This window comes from Lithobates pipiens, unplaced genomic scaffold, assembly GCF_037356315.1.
Source record: "Lithobates pipiens isolate NorthernLeopardFrog02 unplaced genomic scaffold, aLitPip1_a1.2 Scaffold_18, whole genome shotgun sequence".
Classification (NCBI taxonomy): Eukaryota; Metazoa; Chordata; class Amphibia; order Anura; family Ranidae; genus Lithobates; species Lithobates pipiens.
In genome coordinates, this window is record NW_027507758.1 from 430,106,969 (window position 1) to 430,126,616 (window position 19,648).

Below are 19,648 nucleotides of genomic sequence, written 5' to 3' on the forward strand. Positions count from 1 at the left end.
CGGGATCCTCGGGCTCGGGTGCCGCAATCCGCGAGGTGGAGCGGCGCATCGGAGAGCATCGCCTTCATCCGGATCGGCTGACCCCCTGGGGGATACAGAACGGTGAAGATGCTTTGGGGACTTACGGGGAGGATCGGTATTTACTCCCGGGAGCTCGCGGCTGCCGCCATCTTGAGGCCGGACAATCCAGAGCCATCCTCCCTTCCCTTGCACCTGGGGGGACTCCAGGACCATCCTAGAGGCCGCTGGGCATCAGCTGCAGCCACCCCACCTAATATTGTGGAGCCCGGCCGACCGATTGATCGCTGTGGGGTCGCGGCCGGATCTACACTTCCAGGGCCTACCCCCACCTTGAGGCCTGCTCTGTCTTCACCATCCTTGAGCACCGGAGCTCCAATCTGTGGGTGGCGAGGCATCGGATTCCTGTACCTCTGTCGGGGGGTCCTGGGACAAGGTTGGTCTGTGACTGGGGGGACTCATTGCAACTGCTCACAGGCGCCATCTTGAGGCCTGCTCCCCCGGTTTCATCCTCCACCCTCAGGATCAGGGCTGAGATACTGTTGTGTCCTCCTGAGTCTCATCCTGTGCCCTGGAACTACCCCTCTCCCTTCCTGTGTCCCCCCCCCATGAAGGCTGTGCTCTGATGAAGACCCCATTCCTGTGTGGGAAGTGGACTACCCCTCTATAGGTTACCCTGTGACCGGAACCCGGCACTGGACTGCTGCCCCTTGGTGGAGAGACTTTGCTCCTGACCCGGCCCAACACCACCACTACAGCCCCCACTTTGTTGCTGAGGTGCAGGCTCTCAGCTTGTAGACCCCCCAGGACCCTCTTACATCTCGGGTTGAGCCTCCGATGGGCCGCCCTAAGACACGCTGCTCCAAGTCCGGCTCCAGCTCCCCTCGTGCCCCCCCGCCGACTACTGCCTCATCTACAAGGAGGTCCACCGCTGTGATGGTGTCCGGCTCGCGGGTGACCGTGGACTCGGGGGAGGTGGGGGCTCCCACAGGTGCAGAGATCCTAGCAGCCATAACGTCCTGTAAAGAAACTCTGACAGCAAAGATCGACTTCTTGAGTGTAGATGTTGGTCTCATCCGCCAAGACATGGATAAATTCCGCTCGCGTGTCGCTGAGATGGAGGATAGGCTCTCCGCGGTGGAGGATATGGTCCGCTCAGATTCCAGAGAGGTGAAGGCCTTACAGATCCAAGTGAAAGCGCTACAAGACCGTGCGATAGATACTGAAAATCGCCTCAGGCGAAATAATATCCGCATACTTGGACTGCCTGAAAGGGCTGAGGGGCCTAGACCCGCTGAGTTTTGCTGAGAGACTCCTGTCCACCCTGTTCAACCTGGGGGAGATGCCGCCCACCTTTGTGATGGAGAGAGCCCACAGGGTCCCACCACTCCCTCCGAGGCCTGGGGCACCTCTGCACCCCTTCCTGCTACGGCTGTTAAATTACCGTGACAGACAGGGACCGCATCCTGGCGGCGGCTCGTACCATGCCTGAAATCAAATATGAGAACACCAAACTTCTATTTTTTCCGGATTTCTCTCAGGAAATACAGCAAAGACACAAGTCCTTTACTGATGTGAGACACTGGCTCAGAGAAAGAGGAATTCGTTTTGGTCTTCTGTATCCCAGCAGGTTACGAATCTCTGATGGTGATAACACCTGCTTTTTCGACACTCCGGAGGCTGCGGTGGCGTGGCTGGATGCCCGTTGACCATGTGTGGTCGGGAGGACGGAGTGGCTGAGCGTGATCAACGGCAGGTAGCCAAATCTTCGTCTTCTTCATTACAAGAATTGATCCGAGTGGACCCCTGGCATCATTTGTTCTCTGTCCCCGGCCATTTCCTCCCCATTGAATCCTACTTTGCCCTTACTGATTACCCATTTATCTTGCATTGCGGGATAAACTGCCGTTACTCCTGCCTGAGGAGCTCCACTGAAGGCCACTGACTTACCCCACTTTTTGGTTAGATGCACCCCCTGTTTACTCCCCCCCAGTTCCCCCCTCCACGATTGTATTCCCCCTTCCGGAACTGATACGGACTCTACCGGGAAGGACTGTACCCTTCTGTGGCCCACCATCCAGGGGTCTCAGTGATCTGAAGATTCTGAAGTTTTGGGAAGAAACCCCACATCGGTTTGTATGGCTCGATGGCCTAATGTTTTGGTCATTGACCTCGGTTCGTATGATGTTGTGGTAGGGTTTTATATGTTTTGTGGGGAGGGGTTTTCTTGCTTTAAAGCTAAGTTTGCATTTAGTGCTGCTCGAATATGGCTGAATATGTGTACTGAATTTGGGTTGGCCTGCACGTACTGGTTATCTAAGATCATCCTGATTTTGTTCCCCCCTGAGGTTCCATGATGGCTCCCTCAGATACAGAGTCGCTGACTATTATATCATGGAACGTCAGGGGACTCAACTCCAAATTTGATGCAGTGTATGGTCTGAGCACTGACTGGCCCCCACCCCTTTAACCTCTGCAGCAATGCTGGCAGACTTCATACATCTATTTTGTATTTTCTATGATGCTGAGCATGTGCACTCAACTTCTTTGGTCGACTATGGTGAGGCCAGTTCTGAGTGGAACCTGTCCTGTTAAACCGCTGTACGGACTTGGCCACTGTGCTGCAGCTCAGTTTCAGGGTCTTGGCAATCTTCTAATAGCCTGGGCCATCTTTATGTAGAGCAACAATTTTTTTTCAGATCCTCAGTTCTTTGCCATGAGGTGCCATATTGAACTTCCAGTGTCCAATATGAGAGAGTGAGAGTGATAAAACCAAATTTAACAAACCTGCTTCCCATTCACACCTGAGACCTTGAAACACTAATGAATTACATGACACCGGGGGGGGGAGTGGCTAATTGGGCCCAATTTGGCGATTTTCACTTAGAGGTGTGCTCACTTTTGTTGCCAGTGGTTTAGACATTAATGGCTGTGTGTTGAGTTATTTTGAAGGGAAAGGAAATTTACACTGTTATACAAGCTGTACACTGACTTCATTTCATTGTAGAAAAGTGTCATTGCTTCAGTGTTGTCACATGAAAAGATATAATAAAATATTTACAAGAATGTGAGGGGTGTACTCACTTTTGTGAGATACTGTATGTGTGTATATATATATATATATATATATATATATATATATATATATATATATATATATACCCATTGTGATGTTCAAACTGTCATTTGCATGATTGTTCACTCATATGTTATCTCAATAAAATTGATAAGAAAAAAATCAAATGGATATACTGTATGTAGAATTCTACTTCATGTCTGTTGCCTTTTGATAGCTAAGGTTGTGGGCTCACAGCCTGGAACTCCAATAGGGAGACGTCACTATCTCCAAACAAAAAAGAAGGGGGTGTGGTCGGCCTTCATTCACCCAAAATGTTGGTTTATAGATACACTATATTACCAAAAGTGTTGGGACACCTTCCTTTACATGCACATGAAGTTTAATGGCATCCCAGTCTTAATCAGTAGGGTTCAATATTGAGTTGGCCCTCCCTTTTCAGCTATAACAGTTTCAACTCTACAGGGAAGGCTGTCCACAAGGTTTAGGAGTGTGTCTTTGGGAATGTTTGACCATTCTTCCAGAAGCGCATTTGTGAGGTTAGGCACTGATGTTGGATGAAAAGGCCTGGCTCGCAGTCTCCGCTCTAATTCCTCCTAAAGGTGTTATTTTGGGGTTGAAGTCAGGACTCTGTGCAAGCCAGTCAAGTTCCTCCACCCCAATACTTGGGTGGCCCAATACTTTTTGGAATATAGTTTGGATGAGCGAGTTTGGGGTGGAGGTACTTGACTGGCTTGCACAGAGTCCTGACCTCAACCTGATAGAAGACCTTTGGGATGATTTAGAGCGAAGACTGTGAGCCAGGGCTTTTTATCTAACATCAGCGCATGACCTCACAAATGTGCTTCTGGAAGAATGGTCAAACATTCCCATAGACACACTCCTAAACCTTGTGGACAGTCTTCCCAGAAGAGTTGAAGCTGTTATAACTGCAAAGGGTGGGCCAACTCAATATTGAACCCTACGGACTAAGACTGGGATGCCATTAAAGTTCATGTGTGTGTAAAGGCAGGTGCCCCAATACTTTTGGTAATATAGTGTATATCAAATTTTTCATTTGTAACATTTTTTGTGCATTAATTCAAATTTTAGAGAGGTCTTCCCTAAAATATTTTGTAAATGATATTGTTCATGATATTTTCCTTAAATAAAATGTAAAGTTTTATCCCTGCATCTGGAATTTTTCAAATCTGTTATAAGACCATAACCCGTACTTATGGTTTCTGTTTTGCCTTGAAGTCGTTTTGGGCCAGCCCTCAGTGGTTCAAGTACAATTCACAGGATTTCACAGGATGAATACCTTCACCAAGAGAAGCTCAAGAATTCTTAGCTTTTTTTAAGGAAACTCTTGTTATTGTAATTTAAAGTTTTTTGTCACTAGAATTTCCACTGTAGAAACTTTGAGGAAGTGTTCAATCTGTCTAAGAACTAGAACTAAGGTCTTTGAGACACCAGTATCACTAATCATATTATTCAGGAAATCCTTGGGGGATTTAAAATACATTTCACTTCTTGAGAGGCACAGCCAGAGCTTACTGTGGTTATGACTTTAGACGAATGACTCCGCCAACATGTGCGTCAGCGCAGAGAACACCTTTACACAAAACGTATTTGCCAAATGTATTTCTTGCTTGTGAAATTATACTTTTATTTATGTAACTTTTTAACTTTTAGTTAGGCACATATACTGTATGTTTGCGAGGAACGCTCTCTAAAAACCCAACTTTTCATCCCACTTGAAAGTGGCAAACCTTGAAAAAGTGGGAAGATCCAGAAGGACACTAAAACATCTGAAAAAGATGATTGTGGGATTTGTAAAAAAGTTATACTTGTATAATCAATGAAAGCCGAGTAAATATACTGTATGTTTTACCGCAAAACAAGGCGGTACAATTAATGCTAGCTAATATCTCCCACTTGAGACAATTTAGCCTTAAAGTATGAAAGGGGTCTGGGCTGTTAATAGGCAATGGTGCAGGACCTCTGTAGCTTTTCTCAGGTACGTAAACTCTAATACTCAAGTTAGTTCCACTGAACACCAAAGAAAGGTGCCCAATCAGTTTAAATATTTGTGGTCAGGGACTAGTGATTTCTTTAACGCCCTTTTTTCTATATTTCATGTAGTCAGGGTTCCCAAAATGGAAACTTGTTTTAAAGCCTTAAGTTTTTCCCCTTAAATAGTGACGCAGCACCACTTTAAACTACCCTTCCTTGGCAGCAAGGTGAATTTATGGACCACTGTGGCCTATCTACACTGACCCAACATGCTCCCACTACTGCTCTCCAATTGGCAACAGTCACATTCTTTGTGATAATAAATAAAACTATGCACCCCTTTCCTACTGTATACAAGCTGAATTTACAATTGGCCTCACTCAGATTGACCACCAATGTTTAAGGGTGTACTGACCCTGATCACCATTGTAAGGTGACATTTATTGTTTACAGTAGGACTCTGCAAGTTGTGTTGTCCATTATAAAGTCCTGACCACTGCACTGCATACAGTACATTGCTGAAGTCAGGAGAACGTAATGTAATGTACAACATAGGGTATCAATGTACTGTATATTCTATATGGATATTTTATATCAAATATAATCACTATGTTGCAGTATAGTTGATGCGTTTTGTCACTTGAAATTTTTCAGAGGAAAGTGAAACATGCCCGAGGGAGCTTGGAGATACCATGGTGCATGCCCAATAATAAATGAGACATTTGAGACCAGGGGTCATGTGATCTGATATCAGTTTACTAAAGCTCTGTATACACATGAAAACTACATGATAGTGCTGGTGGTACTTATGCCATATGAGCATTCCTTGCTTCTTCAACTTTGTTAAAAATAAACTAAATGTTGCTATGAATAGCCTCTTTCCTGAGCATTGCATTCATATATGGTGGTACAAGAGCATACTGATTTTTCAGTTGGCTATCCATCTATACGGATTTCAAGATTGTAGAGGGAAGGGCTTTTGATTATACGGAAAGGAGATTATGAAGTGCATTTCAACTTACATTTAAGCTGGTGTTCATTTTGATGCAGTACGTTCCAGTGCAGTGGATGGTGGCAATGCACCTGGAATACTGAGTGATGCACATTGGTGGATTACTCAAGATTGCACATAGGAATATGGACCAATGCTTTCATTTTGTTTGCTTTCTTATTTGTTATGTGCGTTGCCTATTATTATTTGTTTGTTGCCATTGGAATATGTTTTGTTAAGGTACACAACACATATTTAAGTAATTTATGTACACTGCATAGTTATAGTAGCACAATAATACTATACATATTTGTAACTTTATATGATGTATGATTTGTATGTTACATCTCAAAGTATTAACTGTCTATATTTGATTTGTGGAGGAAAGTATATGTAATGGAATAGTTTCATTTTTTTTTTAATCATCCTTCATTCTAAATTCTGTGTGTGTCTGACGGACTCTTATCTGTGGCACAGTAAGTAAGGAGTATTTTGTGGGTACAAGGACTGTGGCAAAGGTATACAAGTGTATATAGCAAGTAGACTCAGGTTCTGTTTTACCATTTCCTTTTAAGCCACTGCCACTGTTAGGTGTACTATAAACACACAATTCATCTTCCCGGTGTATCTCTTTGGGGGAGGTTTACTAAAAATAGTGCACACAAAATATGGTGCAACTGTGCATAGTAACCAATCAGCTTCCAGGTTTTATTGTCAAAGCTTAATTGAACAAGCTGAAGTTAGAAGCTGATTGGTTACCATGCACAGCTGCACCAGATTCTGTGTGCACCAGTTTAAGTAAATCTGCCCTTTGTGTCTTTCACAATTCTTGCAACAATCTCTGGGAGCTGGTGCACTTCATCTCTTTGTACACCACCTTAATTAGCGGCCAGTCCCTAGGAAATGCATGGTGATTTTACCATTAACTGGATGACTGTAGAATTAGTGATCCGTCCCTCTAGCAGTGGTGTCCAAACTTTTTTCAAAGAGGGACAGATTTGATGAAGTGAACATGCGTGAGGGCCGACCATTTTGCCTGACATTCTTTGAACCATTAAAATTCGGTCTACGTGTGTTTGTTCGAGCACTAATACACTGCTCAACAAGAATTCTCTTGCCTTTGTGGCTGTTTGTGGTGAAGAGATGAGCTTGGGCGTGTTATTTGGATACGTGTTTATATATATCTTTTGTCTTCCCCAATGAATCCCTGAGTGCCACTCAGGACTAAGGATGAGCTCGGGCATGTTATTGGATATAATGTATTTATTGGTGTATAACACACACCTTCACTTTAAGAGAGATGTTTCAGGAAAATGTTTTAAATTTTAAATAAAGAACTGTGAAGCAAAATAAGGGTCAGTACCCATGAATGCAGCCTAATCAGTGCCCATCTGCAGCCTCACCATTGCCATGAATGCTACCTCAAATACAGCCTCACCATTGCTATGAGTGCAGCCTCAAATGCAGCCTCGTCATTGACATGAATGCAGCCTCACCATTGTTGCACGAATGCAGCCTTACCATTGCATGAATGCCGCCTCACCATCTACATGAATGCAGCCTCAAATGCAGCCTCACCATTGACATGAATGCAGCCTCAAATGCAGCCTCACCATCGACATGAATGCAGCCTCAAATGCAGCCTCACCATTGACATGAATGCAGCCTCACCATTGCATGAATGCAGCCTTACCATTGTATTGATGCAGCCTCACCATTGCCATAATGCAGCCTTACCATTGCAAGAATGCAGCCCCACAATTGCATGACTGCAGCCTCCCCATCGACATGAATGCAACCTTAAAATTGCATGAATGCAGCCTCCCCGTTGCCATCAGTGCAGCCCGATTGATGCCCATCTGCAGTCTCGGAGGGGACAGGGAGGAGGGCGGGGCGAGCGCCAACAGATTACATACAGGAGAATCTCCTGTTTTCTCAGCTGCCTTTTTAATACAAAGTCCCACCTTCTATGATAGACAGAACAGTCGTCCAATGGCAGCCCAGGAGACGGGACTTCCTATTACAGAGGCCAAAATATAAACAGGAAATTCTCACAGTATGTATTCTGTCTACCCTCTTCCTACCCCCTCCCTGTCCCCTCCAAGGCACATATATATACACATAAATATGGGTATATATCTTTGGTGGCCCCCGTGGTGCTCAGAGATTTGTTGGGGACCACAAAAGATATATATATATATATATATATATATATATATATATATATATATATATATATATATATATATATCCACAAATTACCATGGCTGGACTTTGGACATGCCTGCTCTAGGAAGTCCATGGTGGTTTTACTGATAATTGGCAGACTACAGACGTGGTCAAGATCAAGAAGTTTAAATGCCAACTGAGATATAATTTGAACTCAATACTCTTTTAGCATTGGCAATGTTTCAACTAAGAAAATATTGAAAATAAAAACTGACCTCCACTCATTTCCATGTATTAAATGAGGGGTTAAAAATAAATCTGTATTTTCTCATTGACCCTCTTCATTTCATAACACTACTTAAAGAGGAGGGCCGGTTAAAAAAAAAAAAAAAATTAAAAGTCAGCAGCTGCAAACACTGCAGCTGCTGACTTAATAAGCCGACTTACCTGTCCAGGGCGCCCGAGATGTCGGCCGCCCGAGGCCGACCCGTCCCTCGGTTCTCGGATCCCGGCGCCGCCATTCTTTCTAAGGGAAACAGGCAGTGGAGCCTTGCGGCTTCACTGCCCGTTTCCTACTGCGAATGCGCGAGTCGCGCAGCGCTTTGTGAATGGGACGCGCTGTGTTCTGGGACACACAGTTCCCAGAACACAGCGTGACCCATTACCCAGAAGACGCCGCACGGAGGAGAGAAGAAAGAAGATCTCCGCGGAGGAGGAAGAGGCAGATTAGGATGATGTGCCTAGCAACAGGCATTTCTGGTAAGTTAAACAAAAAAAAAATTTCATTTTTTTTTTCAGATTTTTTTCTAATTTTTAATGTATTTTTTTTTTTTTTCAGGGTGGCCCTCCACTTTAAAGTTGTTAGCCAGTAAGCCTTATGTGCTATGCTGGTATTGTTCACAAAAGTAGTATTTTGAAGGTGTATTTTCTGCCATGTGCTTTTGCTGACTTTCAATGAAAAACAATAGGTTTTTAATAAACCTAGAAATAAAGAAAACAAGGGACATTGGAATACTAATTATTATTATAGTCTAATGGCCACGATCTGCTCCAAATCAGATTCAGGCAAGTTATAGAATGGAAAGGATTAGAGTGGTATTAAACCCAAAAGCAATCATTTATTGCAGCTGTGTCTGCTGTGCCTCCTGTGCTCCTTCATCTAGAGTGATCTCTTTCTAATACAGGAGGTGTGTTACTGGGCAGACCAATATACAAATGCGTTGTGCTAAATGTAAAAACAAGTAAAAAGTAACTAAATTGATAGATCAACATATGAAAGAAACAAACATAAGTCCCATAAATCCACAAGGATTTTAAATAAAAAAAAGACCAAATTAATCATGAAAAAGTGCTAAAAAAAATTCAAAAATAATTGTGAAAGGCGATCATGGGGACATTATTCCACATACAGTGTCACCAGCAGCCACCATGCACCAGAGGTGCAATAGGTGCTTACTTACCAGATTAACATGACCCTCTTTCTCAAGAGAAGTCATGTACAGCTTACATCATGTAACACTTGTGTGGTCTCAGCGGATCTAACACTTAAATCTCCCCAGCGATCTCCTGACATCTGGGTCTCAGCCACTAGTCAAATCAACTGGACTACACCCGAGGGGTATTCATAAAAAAAAAGAGAAGAAAGGCACTTGTCCATAGTGCAATAAAAGATGATATAATTTATTAAAAAATTAAATCACACTCACATAGAAGACATATGCGCATGTAAACAAAAAGCGCCAAGCTGGCAAGGACGTCCACTTCTGGGAACGTGATGATGCCAGCAACATGTCTCCTACCGACATGTTTCGTCACAAGGAGACGTCCTCTAGAGCTGCACGAGCTGTGCTGTGGCATGGCATATATAAGCAGAATATGGTAAACCAAGCCTCTTTCCCATTGTGAACCCAGGCCTCAAATTGAATTCACACAGAACCTCGGGTTTGCCTCAATTTAATCAATTTGATCACCAGGTGAGAACAGAAGGGAAAAAAATGAAAAGAAAACTGAAGCAGCCACCATCTCTAATGATTGGTAAACGGCAATTTAATACATTTTTGGTTTTGGGTTTAATACTGCTTTAATTCAGGCATCTTTAGTGTTATATGCAGTGACCTACTGTATTGATCTACGAGCAGCACTGAGGATGCTACCTTGCCCATGACAATATTTCTATACAGCACTATAGACACATGAGTCATAGAGCAGACAGGTCTGTGCCCGTCAAGCCCTTAAACTGCTGGTTATATGCCTACTGTTTGCATCTCCATAGATCATAGCAGCCAAAAGACGTGAACATACAAAACAAATGTTTAAAGTTTATTTTACATATTTATACATAAAACTTTTGAAGGTGACCTTTCTTTTCAATCCAATTGAATATTATAATAGCACATCTAAAAATGGAAGTCAGATAATCAACATTCACAAAATGTTGAGAACTGAACTGAATTATACAAGATACAGAAAGCTACAACTTTACGATGAGGCAGGCATGTAGTTGTTGACTTTTAGCACCGTCAATAACATTTGTGTTTGAGAACTACAGTGAAGAATAAAAGGTAGTTATCATAGATAAAATACTGATCAACTTAAAACTTTCCAAATGAAAAAAATAAATACATTTTAAACTATTATATCTCTCTTTCTCTCATAATCTGTAATGGCATAAGTACTGTACATATATAGTTTCTTAATAAAATGCCTGGTAGTGAGTGGCACAAGTAAAAAGTTAAAATAAATTAGGAAGCAGAGGCCAAATCACTGGACAAAAAGCTTCAGACATCAAAGACTAACACTGATTTTCCTTGTGTATCATCTTTAGCATCAGCATTTTGACAACCACAATAGCAAAATAAAAGTTTAGCTTGTTCCTAATGTTCAATGGCTTTTTGCTTTATTTTGTAGGCATCTTTTCTGCCATGTGCTTCTGCTGACTTTCAGCATGTCTGTGAAAAGAAAAGCAACAAGGCAAACGTGTTATTTTTGCACAACTTACAATGCTACAGAAAACAATACAACATAGGCTGTAAATAGTATGCAAAGAAACACAGGTTAATCACTCGTGTATTGCATATATCATTGCACTGTGTAAAGTGATGACTGAAGCTTTCAGAATGCCTTTTCCATTTATTTATTTTTACGGGATGACAATTTATTAAAATCAAAAGCTAACTCAATTTCTTATGAGCGCCCAGGGCACACTGTCATTCAGCTAAATTGAGACGTTTGGCAAGCACTGGCAACTTGCAAAGCTTGCCAAACGTTTCTGGGGCAATAAAAGCATGAATGCATTCTGAATTTTGTGTGTGCTAGACTGTTTGTTTATATGTTACAGAACAGGCATTGGCTCTAGAAAACTTTAAGCGAATGCCTGTTCTTTACAGCCGCCTGAATGAAGTCTTAATGAATCAAGTGAAAATGTATGACCAAGCCTGAACAGACTCTGAAGCAGCAGGAATATCTGCTATATAGACTGTGTACCTACAGGGGGCAGTAAACTTACCATTTATAGGTAAAGGGATTATGGTGGACATTCACTCTCCTTCTCTACTTAATACTGTCCCTCCTCCTCCTTTCACACAATCCCCAATTATTTTATTTTTTTAAATGCCCATTTTTAGGTTAACAGCTGGCAAGCCTGACTTTTTTTTTTTTTTCTTTAACTAGGAGAGAGTGAAGTAGCCTCAGCTGCCTGCAGCCTCCTGGGATACCCTCATCACAGCTTTGATATAGCTTGGAGAACCCTAATTGACATGAACTCATTTTATACATGCTAAAATGAGTGTAAATAAATGTATACACTGGAATATTACTTTGTGTATACAGTAAAACACCAGTACTTTAATAATTTTATATATAGTGTTTATCTCCCTCACTCAGCTAATAAAACCCCAGTGCTGAGGAGACAATGATGATGAAGGCAAACAAAGGACTGTGCAGGCACCCAATGTGCTCTTTATCAATTAGGGACATCACTGGCTTTTAGGATCCTGGAGGCTTAGAAGGTTGTAATGATGCACAATGAAAACTCTTGTCTTTGTGTAACTAAAAGGCAGGGTTGATTAACCTGCTGGCTTGTGTACAATTTTTGGGAATTTTTTTGCCATTTTGCCAAGGCACCAGTGAAGAAAAAGGCTGCGTTGTTCCACTTTATGTTAATTATGCAGCGATTGTAAACAGCACCTTTTCTTTACCAGCAGGTGGCAGTATTGTACCACATTTTAATTAGAGTTTGGCCCTTACTTTGCTCGGGAATATTGTTACAAGAGAAATGCAAAAGCATCAATTTACCTAGTCAAGTCTTCAATATCTACAAGCATTGCATCTTGTTCCATGTGCAATTCATCCCGAATCAGAAGAAGTTGAACCAGTTCTTCATTCAAGCCTGAAAAAAGACAAGTGTTACAATAGCCTTGGTTATATTTTAGGAACAAAGACTATGCAGTGATTATATGGATAGAGTGTAACGTGTGGCCAGATTTACAGATTAAGGGACCACTGTTCCCCGCTAGAGAAGGTTTTGCAGAGCAATAATGATGTGCAAAGTACAAAAACCAATAAACACTAACAATTGTATATTTGTTGACTTAAAGCGGATATCAGATTGAAATCACAGCAAACTAAATGATCATATTATTATTCAGAATTTACAAAGCACCAACAGCTTGTGCAGCACTTTAAAAAAAATAAAAGGGAAACAAAAGAGTTTCAATACAAAATGGGACAGTGTGCCCTGCTCATGATGACACATATGAAGGAAAGGATGGGAAGTTGGAGGAAGGGGATGGACTGTGAGAGTACAGGAGTGACTGCATGGAGACTGACCTGGGCACATTCAATTGAGAAGGTAGAAAGATAGGAGCATGATTGCAGGGATGAGGGGTGATATACGGCCACAGAATGGCAGGAGGCTGTGGATCCGCCGCTAAGAGAGGTAGAGGGAGAGAGTTGCTTCTCAGCTGCGGGCCCTTTGTTCTGAAGGAGAGCGGGCCTGGTACCAGTGGTCCCCCCTTCTCAGCGACCCGAGTGTGTCTTACTGGTGACATGGATATTGGGGAGTATGGCGAGTACGTTAGTGTGTGGATCTGACTGGTTACTTGAATTCTGGGGAGTTGATATCACTTAGGAGTGACCAATATTTACTCAGGAGGCTAGACACAGGACAGAGACTAATGCCTCGTACACATGATCAGACTTCCCGCCTTCAAAACCGTGTTTTTTTTTCCAGGGTGTTGGCTCAAACTGGTCTTGCATACACACAAATGTTGGTCAATAATTGCGAACATAGTGTCGTACTAAATGCACTACGTCGTTTTTCAGCTCTTTAGTGCCACCCTTTGGGCTCCTTCTGCTAATTTCATATTGGTAGAAGTTTAGTGAGTGTTTTTCTTTTTTGCGTTTTTAATTTCGTGCTTTTCAGTTTGTTTCTGAAGGGCTGTTGGTCAACAAGCCATGTTGCAGAATCGGGGGAGAAACCGTGTTATTTATTATTGGCCTTGGAGTTATTGCTTTGACATTTTTTTGGGTTGAATAATGATTTTATTTGGTAAATTTTCTATATTTTGGATGCATAGAATGCACTTTTTGGTTAAGTTCTATTGGCAGATAGCATGTCTAATTTTTTTTTTTTAACCACTTCCCACCCGGCCAATGCATATATACGGCCGGGTGGGAGCCGTCTACTCCTGATAGGACGTTCAGGAACGTCCTTCAGGAGTAGCGGGATCACGCGCGCGCCCGCGCAGCGGCGCGATCCCGATGTGCTCGTGTCACCCGGACACGGCACATCTCAGATCGGCAGGAGGGCTCTGTGATTGGCCCTCCTGATCACATGACGGCCGTGTCCAATCACGGCCGTCATGTGATGTAAACAAACAGCCGGTTGCTAGGCAATCGTCTCTCCTCTCCTCACACGGAAGTCACCGCTGAGGAGAGGAGAGCAGAACGCTGCAGCCGGCTGATGATCAGTGAGTATGGGCTGCTTTTTACAGCTTTTTACTCACTGATCATCAGTGTAATGTAAACACACAACACACCACACAGTACAAACACAGTCCCCACATATGTCCCCAAAACACACATGTCCCCAAAACATACATGTCCCCAAATAATAAAAACACATGTCCCTAATAATAAAAACATGTCCCCCACATATGTCCCACTAAAATCACATGTCCCAATGATTATCTGCACACATATGTACGTGATCACCTGCACACATATGTACATGATCATTTGCGTACATATGTCCGTGATCACACAAACCAATTATTATACACTTAACGGAATTTTTTTTACCAAAAACATGTAGCAGAATACATTTTGGCTTAAATTTCTGACAAAATTTGATTTTATTGGATTTCTTTTCAAATAGAAAAAAGAAAATATTGTTTTTTTTCCAAATTTCCGCTATTTTTGCGCTTATATCGCAAAAAAAAAAAACGGAGTCGTGAATAAATAACACTAAAATAAAGCTCTATTTGTGCGAACAAAATGATAACAATTTCATTTGGGTACAGTGTAGCATGACCGCGCAATTGTCACTGAAAGCGCTAGAGTGCTGAAAGCTGAAAATTGGGCTGGGAAGGAAGGGGGTGAAAGTGCCCTGTATTGTAGTGGTTAATGCACAATAAAAAACCTTGTAGAATAATACTTGGCTATGTGTTTTACTTCAAAATGACAGTTTGGGAGTAGGCAGTTACATTTTAAAAAATACAATGTAAAATTAACAAGGGACACGAACATAGTTGTATCTTTGTTCTTAAAAACTACAAGATAATTGTGTTGTTGTAACTTGCACAAATTAAAAAAAAACATAAAATAATGTTATTCTTGATATCACTAGAAAAAAACAAGCCTTTAAAAATGAATTTGCAATAACTCCATCAGTATCACCAGCAAAGCAGCTTCATTATTATCCCATGAAAGAAGAAAAGAATTGTGCGCTGCATTTCGAGATTTCATAATTTGTCACGTCACGAATGTTAATTCTCCATTACAAATGCTAGTTTACAAGACTGACTGCTTCTGCTTCCGAGCATTGGTGGAGAATAGTCTTTTCACCAAAATTTGCAATTGCATGCAGATTCTTCTGCTTATTTCAACCAACGGGTTGAATGAAAAAAAAAAAAAAATGAACCGTTTCCCCTATCCACACATTCGAGGTGGATGGGGGAATTGCTAAGCTATTGTATTCTGCCGGTGGGTGAGCCTTCCTTGGCTATAGCTGGCAGCACATTTAGGAAAAACCCAACAGGCTGGTTGTACACAAGTTGGTTAGATTGAATTGTGTACAACCTGCTAGCCCATACATGGATCAAGATTTGGCCGTTTCTTTTCATTCATGTATTGCTTTAGGCTTTAAATGTAGATACAAAAAGATAGCTAGCAGTCAGCAAAGTGAAACCAAACTTTGAGGTGCATGTTTGTTTTTTTGGTGAACACACATAAATGCTGTTGGTACTCAGTGTGGTGTAGGACTTTTACTTCTAAAAAATAGAAAGCCATTAGGTTCATTTGATTGTGTCACAATTATTGCTGTATCATTAGACAGGTAATAACACAATAGGGCTTGCAGTAACCACAAATCCAGTGTTTTCTGACAAATATTTGAGCACCGAAAATGTACAGACAAATCTGTTATGTCCACAATATAAAACTTTAATACCTTATCCCCCACCTGCAGCTTAGAAGCTACACGTTCCTCCTGGCTTCCTTTGATGTTGCTAGCGGCACTCTCAGCGGGTGCTTTCTATCCAGACCTTGCTCTATTATACACTTTTCATAAGCATCAAAGGCTTACTTTTATTTTTAAAGAAAGTTTATTCTGTATCTTGTGTGACTTCCTAACACTTGTTATTTTTCAACTCTCAGCCCTACTGCAGGTTTTCCTGTATGGTGCCGTAAGAATCAGAAAGCAGCAAAATGTACCAAATATTCTATTTATATTTACCTATATACTTCCTGTATTGCAGTGCTACACAGTGTGCCTCTTATTGCTCTTTTTCACAATGCAAGTCTGTGTGTGCTATTCTGTATCTTGTGTGACTTCCAAACACTTGTTATTTTTCAACTCTCAGCCCTACTGCAGGTTTTCCTGTATGGTGCCGTAAGAATCAGAAAGCAGCAAAATGTACCAAATATTCTATTTATATTTACCTATATACTTCCTGTATTGCAGTGCTACACAGTGTGCCTCTTATTGCTCTTTTTCACAATGCAAGTCTGTGGGTCTGCTGACTTAGTGAAAACAATGCAATCCTTATATCTAAATCCAATCACCCAAACCTCATATTAGCTTAAAAATGGAATTCTATGGAATGGAAACTTTATTAAGTGTTGCAGCTTTTATTAAAATAATATTTGTGGAGCCTTCCATAAATATCTTTTTTCAGGCACTCATTTTCCCTTTTCTTTTGTACTCCTGCATGGTCACCCTGTTACATGGGCTCTTCATGGAGATTACAAGTGACCATTTCAGCACATATTGTGCAGGCAACCAGTGCCCAGAGCAAACATGCCAAACTGCCCAACCTTGTAACAGAAGGAAGGCGCCTCTGTCCCTTCAGTAAACCATAGCGCCCAGGGCAGGCGGCCCTCCCGCCCACCCCTTGTCCCGATCTTGCATGCAGGTATGGCTAAGGTGCATGCATGTAGACAGGAAGTGGTGCGAAGGGGCGGATCACTAGCACTGAGATACAAGAAAGGATAGAAAACGTGGAAGTGAAACTTGGTCCTGAAACGGCACTTTATCAAGTTTAATGACATTCATTTAGGTTTACATCTATTTTGAGCAGAGGATAGTAATACCCTTGGTCCATTCAGAGCTTCTTCTACTGTAGTGGCTAACTTACAGTTATCTGTATTTAATGCAGAACTAATGCTCTGCTATTATTTTCTGTTAGCAGGCAGGCTTTCCATTGCAGAATACACATGCAATGTTTCTTCTGCAATAAAGTACACCTACTTGTCTGCCCACAGTGATCTTTGGCATGTAAATTGCTGTACATGTGCCGTTCCATGTGTGCCGAAATGACTAGCTCCTGCACATGTGCTGGTGTGACGTGATGAAGATGGCTGAATACCAGGACAAATAAGCAGATGTCGGTGCCGGCGAGGGGGGCCATTGGAAAGGTGAGTGTTACCGTTTTTTTATTTTTATTTATAGATGCACAAAAGATGACAATAAAAGCAAATGGCAAATCAGCTGGTATGCCAAGAACAGTACAGTCAACAGGGTAATAATATTCAACGTAGATACCACAGTCCAACAGTACCTGCAAATAGGACTGGAAAAGGCAGGCATGTGAATTCAATAAAAACTGGGAAAACATCTGACAAAATAGAGTCTAACAATGACGGAGTATCTGGAACGGTGCCAAGCCATGACAGTGTGCATCAATTTTTTAAGCTTGAAAAGGATTAAGAAAGGGGAGGGAGGACGGAAAGGAAAAAGTAGTGGGGAAAAATAAAAAAAATAAAGGGGGGGGGGGGGTAAATGGAGAGGTCGCGGGTAGAGCCCAAACGTCCACACACAATTCTGTCCAAGATAGGCATAAGATGAGTGTCACCTTTTAGTTCCACTTTAGTACAGTAACAAAAATGTGGAAGAGCAAGCTTTTAAGAACACAATGATAAAGTATAACTAAGGGCAACATTTTTAATTTTATTTTTAGTTTTGGATAGGGTGGAGATGGATTAGAACACCTCTTTATTTGTCCTGTTTACTGTTATCAATGAAAGTAAAAGAAAATCACAAACTTTGGGTTGTCCCCAGAAAAGTAATAGAGAGGAAATCTTCCAATAAAAAAAACGAATTCTGGTGACCCGGGGGGGTCCCCAAGGGATTCCCCTAATTTGCAGGGATTTCCTCTCACTTCCTGTTTTGCCAATGGGACAAGTAAATCACCTCAATGGGACACGGATGGCAAAAAAAAGAAATCTGACAGGGGCTATAAGACTTCCTTTACTTTATCCAAAATGAAAATGAAAAAAAAAATGAAATATTTATTCCATCTTTATAAAAATACTAAATAACCAATCAGTATTTTATATGGTGACCCATACTTTACAGTATCTGTATATCATCCAAATGATGCTCTGCCATCTGTACAAAAAGTCTATTGTATAGCTGTGAGATGGGGTCCTGCTGAATCACATCATGCATAGTCAATAGATTTACTTGTTATGCCAGTAAAACAAACACAGCATTGATGTACTTCTGCTCCAAAACAGAAGGGATTCAAGTAATCAGAATAACAGACTTTCTATAAATGAAAAACAACCTAAATTTATTTTCTTTAGAACAAAATTTTGTGTAGGCTGGCCACATCATGACAGAATTTCCAGCAAAGTTCTGGACAAAAAAAAAACACAGAAATAAATTCCCAGAAGAAAAAAAAAAAATTCTGAGATATTGTCGTTGAAAGCATAGTTTAAAGGGAATGGCTTGGAAAACATACTAAGGGTGGTTTAGCTATCATTTAATGTACTTGGATAAGATAAATGTTGGGTTTATTTAAAGAGTAACTCCAAAAAAACATTCTCCTGTGAGTGATCTATGTAAATTACACAGATTTTAACAAACTTTGTTGCAGATTCCTACCTTTTGTTATTCTGAAAGAATAGCTGTTTGTTTATGTCCATGTTGAGCGGAGTGAATGTAAATGGGAGTGATTTTAGAATTATCAGTCAGCTGCTGCACCTGCAGGGCTCTAATGAGGAAAGCTACTGGGTCTGCATCCATTTAGATGTGTTTTACTTTTGGGAGTGTCTCACTAAAAATAACATGTTTGTTGCAGGGCATGCTAAAAATCTGACTTGTATCTTAGTGCAGATTTCTGGGAAAAGCAGTGAGCCAATCACACAAGCAGGAAATTTATAATTTCAGTGGTGTTCTGTACACCATCTAAGTACAGAACACCTCCAGGCAGCCATATTGTAATGCATTTTACTGCAGATTGAAAAACAAAGGTCAGTTTAATAACATTCAATCCCAATATGACTTGTGATGCAATTGTGTATACTATGTTATCATTTTTCTTATTTCCTATTTTTTTCCCCACAAAAGTGGAGTTACCCTTTAACTACTTCCCACCCAGCCAATGTATATATATGGCCAGGTGGGAGCTTACTCCTTCTGACTGAACTTTCAGGAACGTCCTTCAGGAGGGCGCCCGCGGATCGGCAGGAGGGCTCTGTGATTGGCCCTCCTGATCACATGATGGCCGTGTCCAATAACAGCCGTCATGTGATGTAAACAAACAGCCAGTTGCTAGGCAATCGCCTCTCCTCTCCTCACACGGAAGTCTGAGGAGAGGAGAGCAGATCGCTGCAGCCGGCTGGTGATCAGTGAGTATGAGCTGTTTTTTACAGCTTTTTACTCACTGATCACCAGT

At 41.6% G+C, this 19,648-nt stretch overlaps 1 protein-coding gene across 7 annotated transcripts in view; it reads right to left on the minus strand.

The window, feature by feature from the left end:
• Positions 1-10,555: 10,555 nt before the first annotated feature.
• Positions 10,556-19,648, minus strand: part of SCHIP1 (schwannomin interacting protein 1) — a 595,708-nt gene continuing 586,615 nt past the window's right edge. For all 7 annotated transcript variants that reach the window (XM_077488067.1, XM_077488069.1, XM_077488071.1 and 4 more), the window contains 2 exons: positions 12,543-12,636; positions 10,556-11,197 (listed from right to left, as the gene is read on the minus strand). In XM_077488067.1, the coding sequence (XP_077344193.1) occupies positions 11,146-11,197; positions 12,543-12,636 (146 nt within the window). In that variant the 3' untranslated portion in view covers positions 10,556-11,145. The remainder of the gene's footprint in view (positions 11,198-12,542; positions 12,637-19,648) is intronic.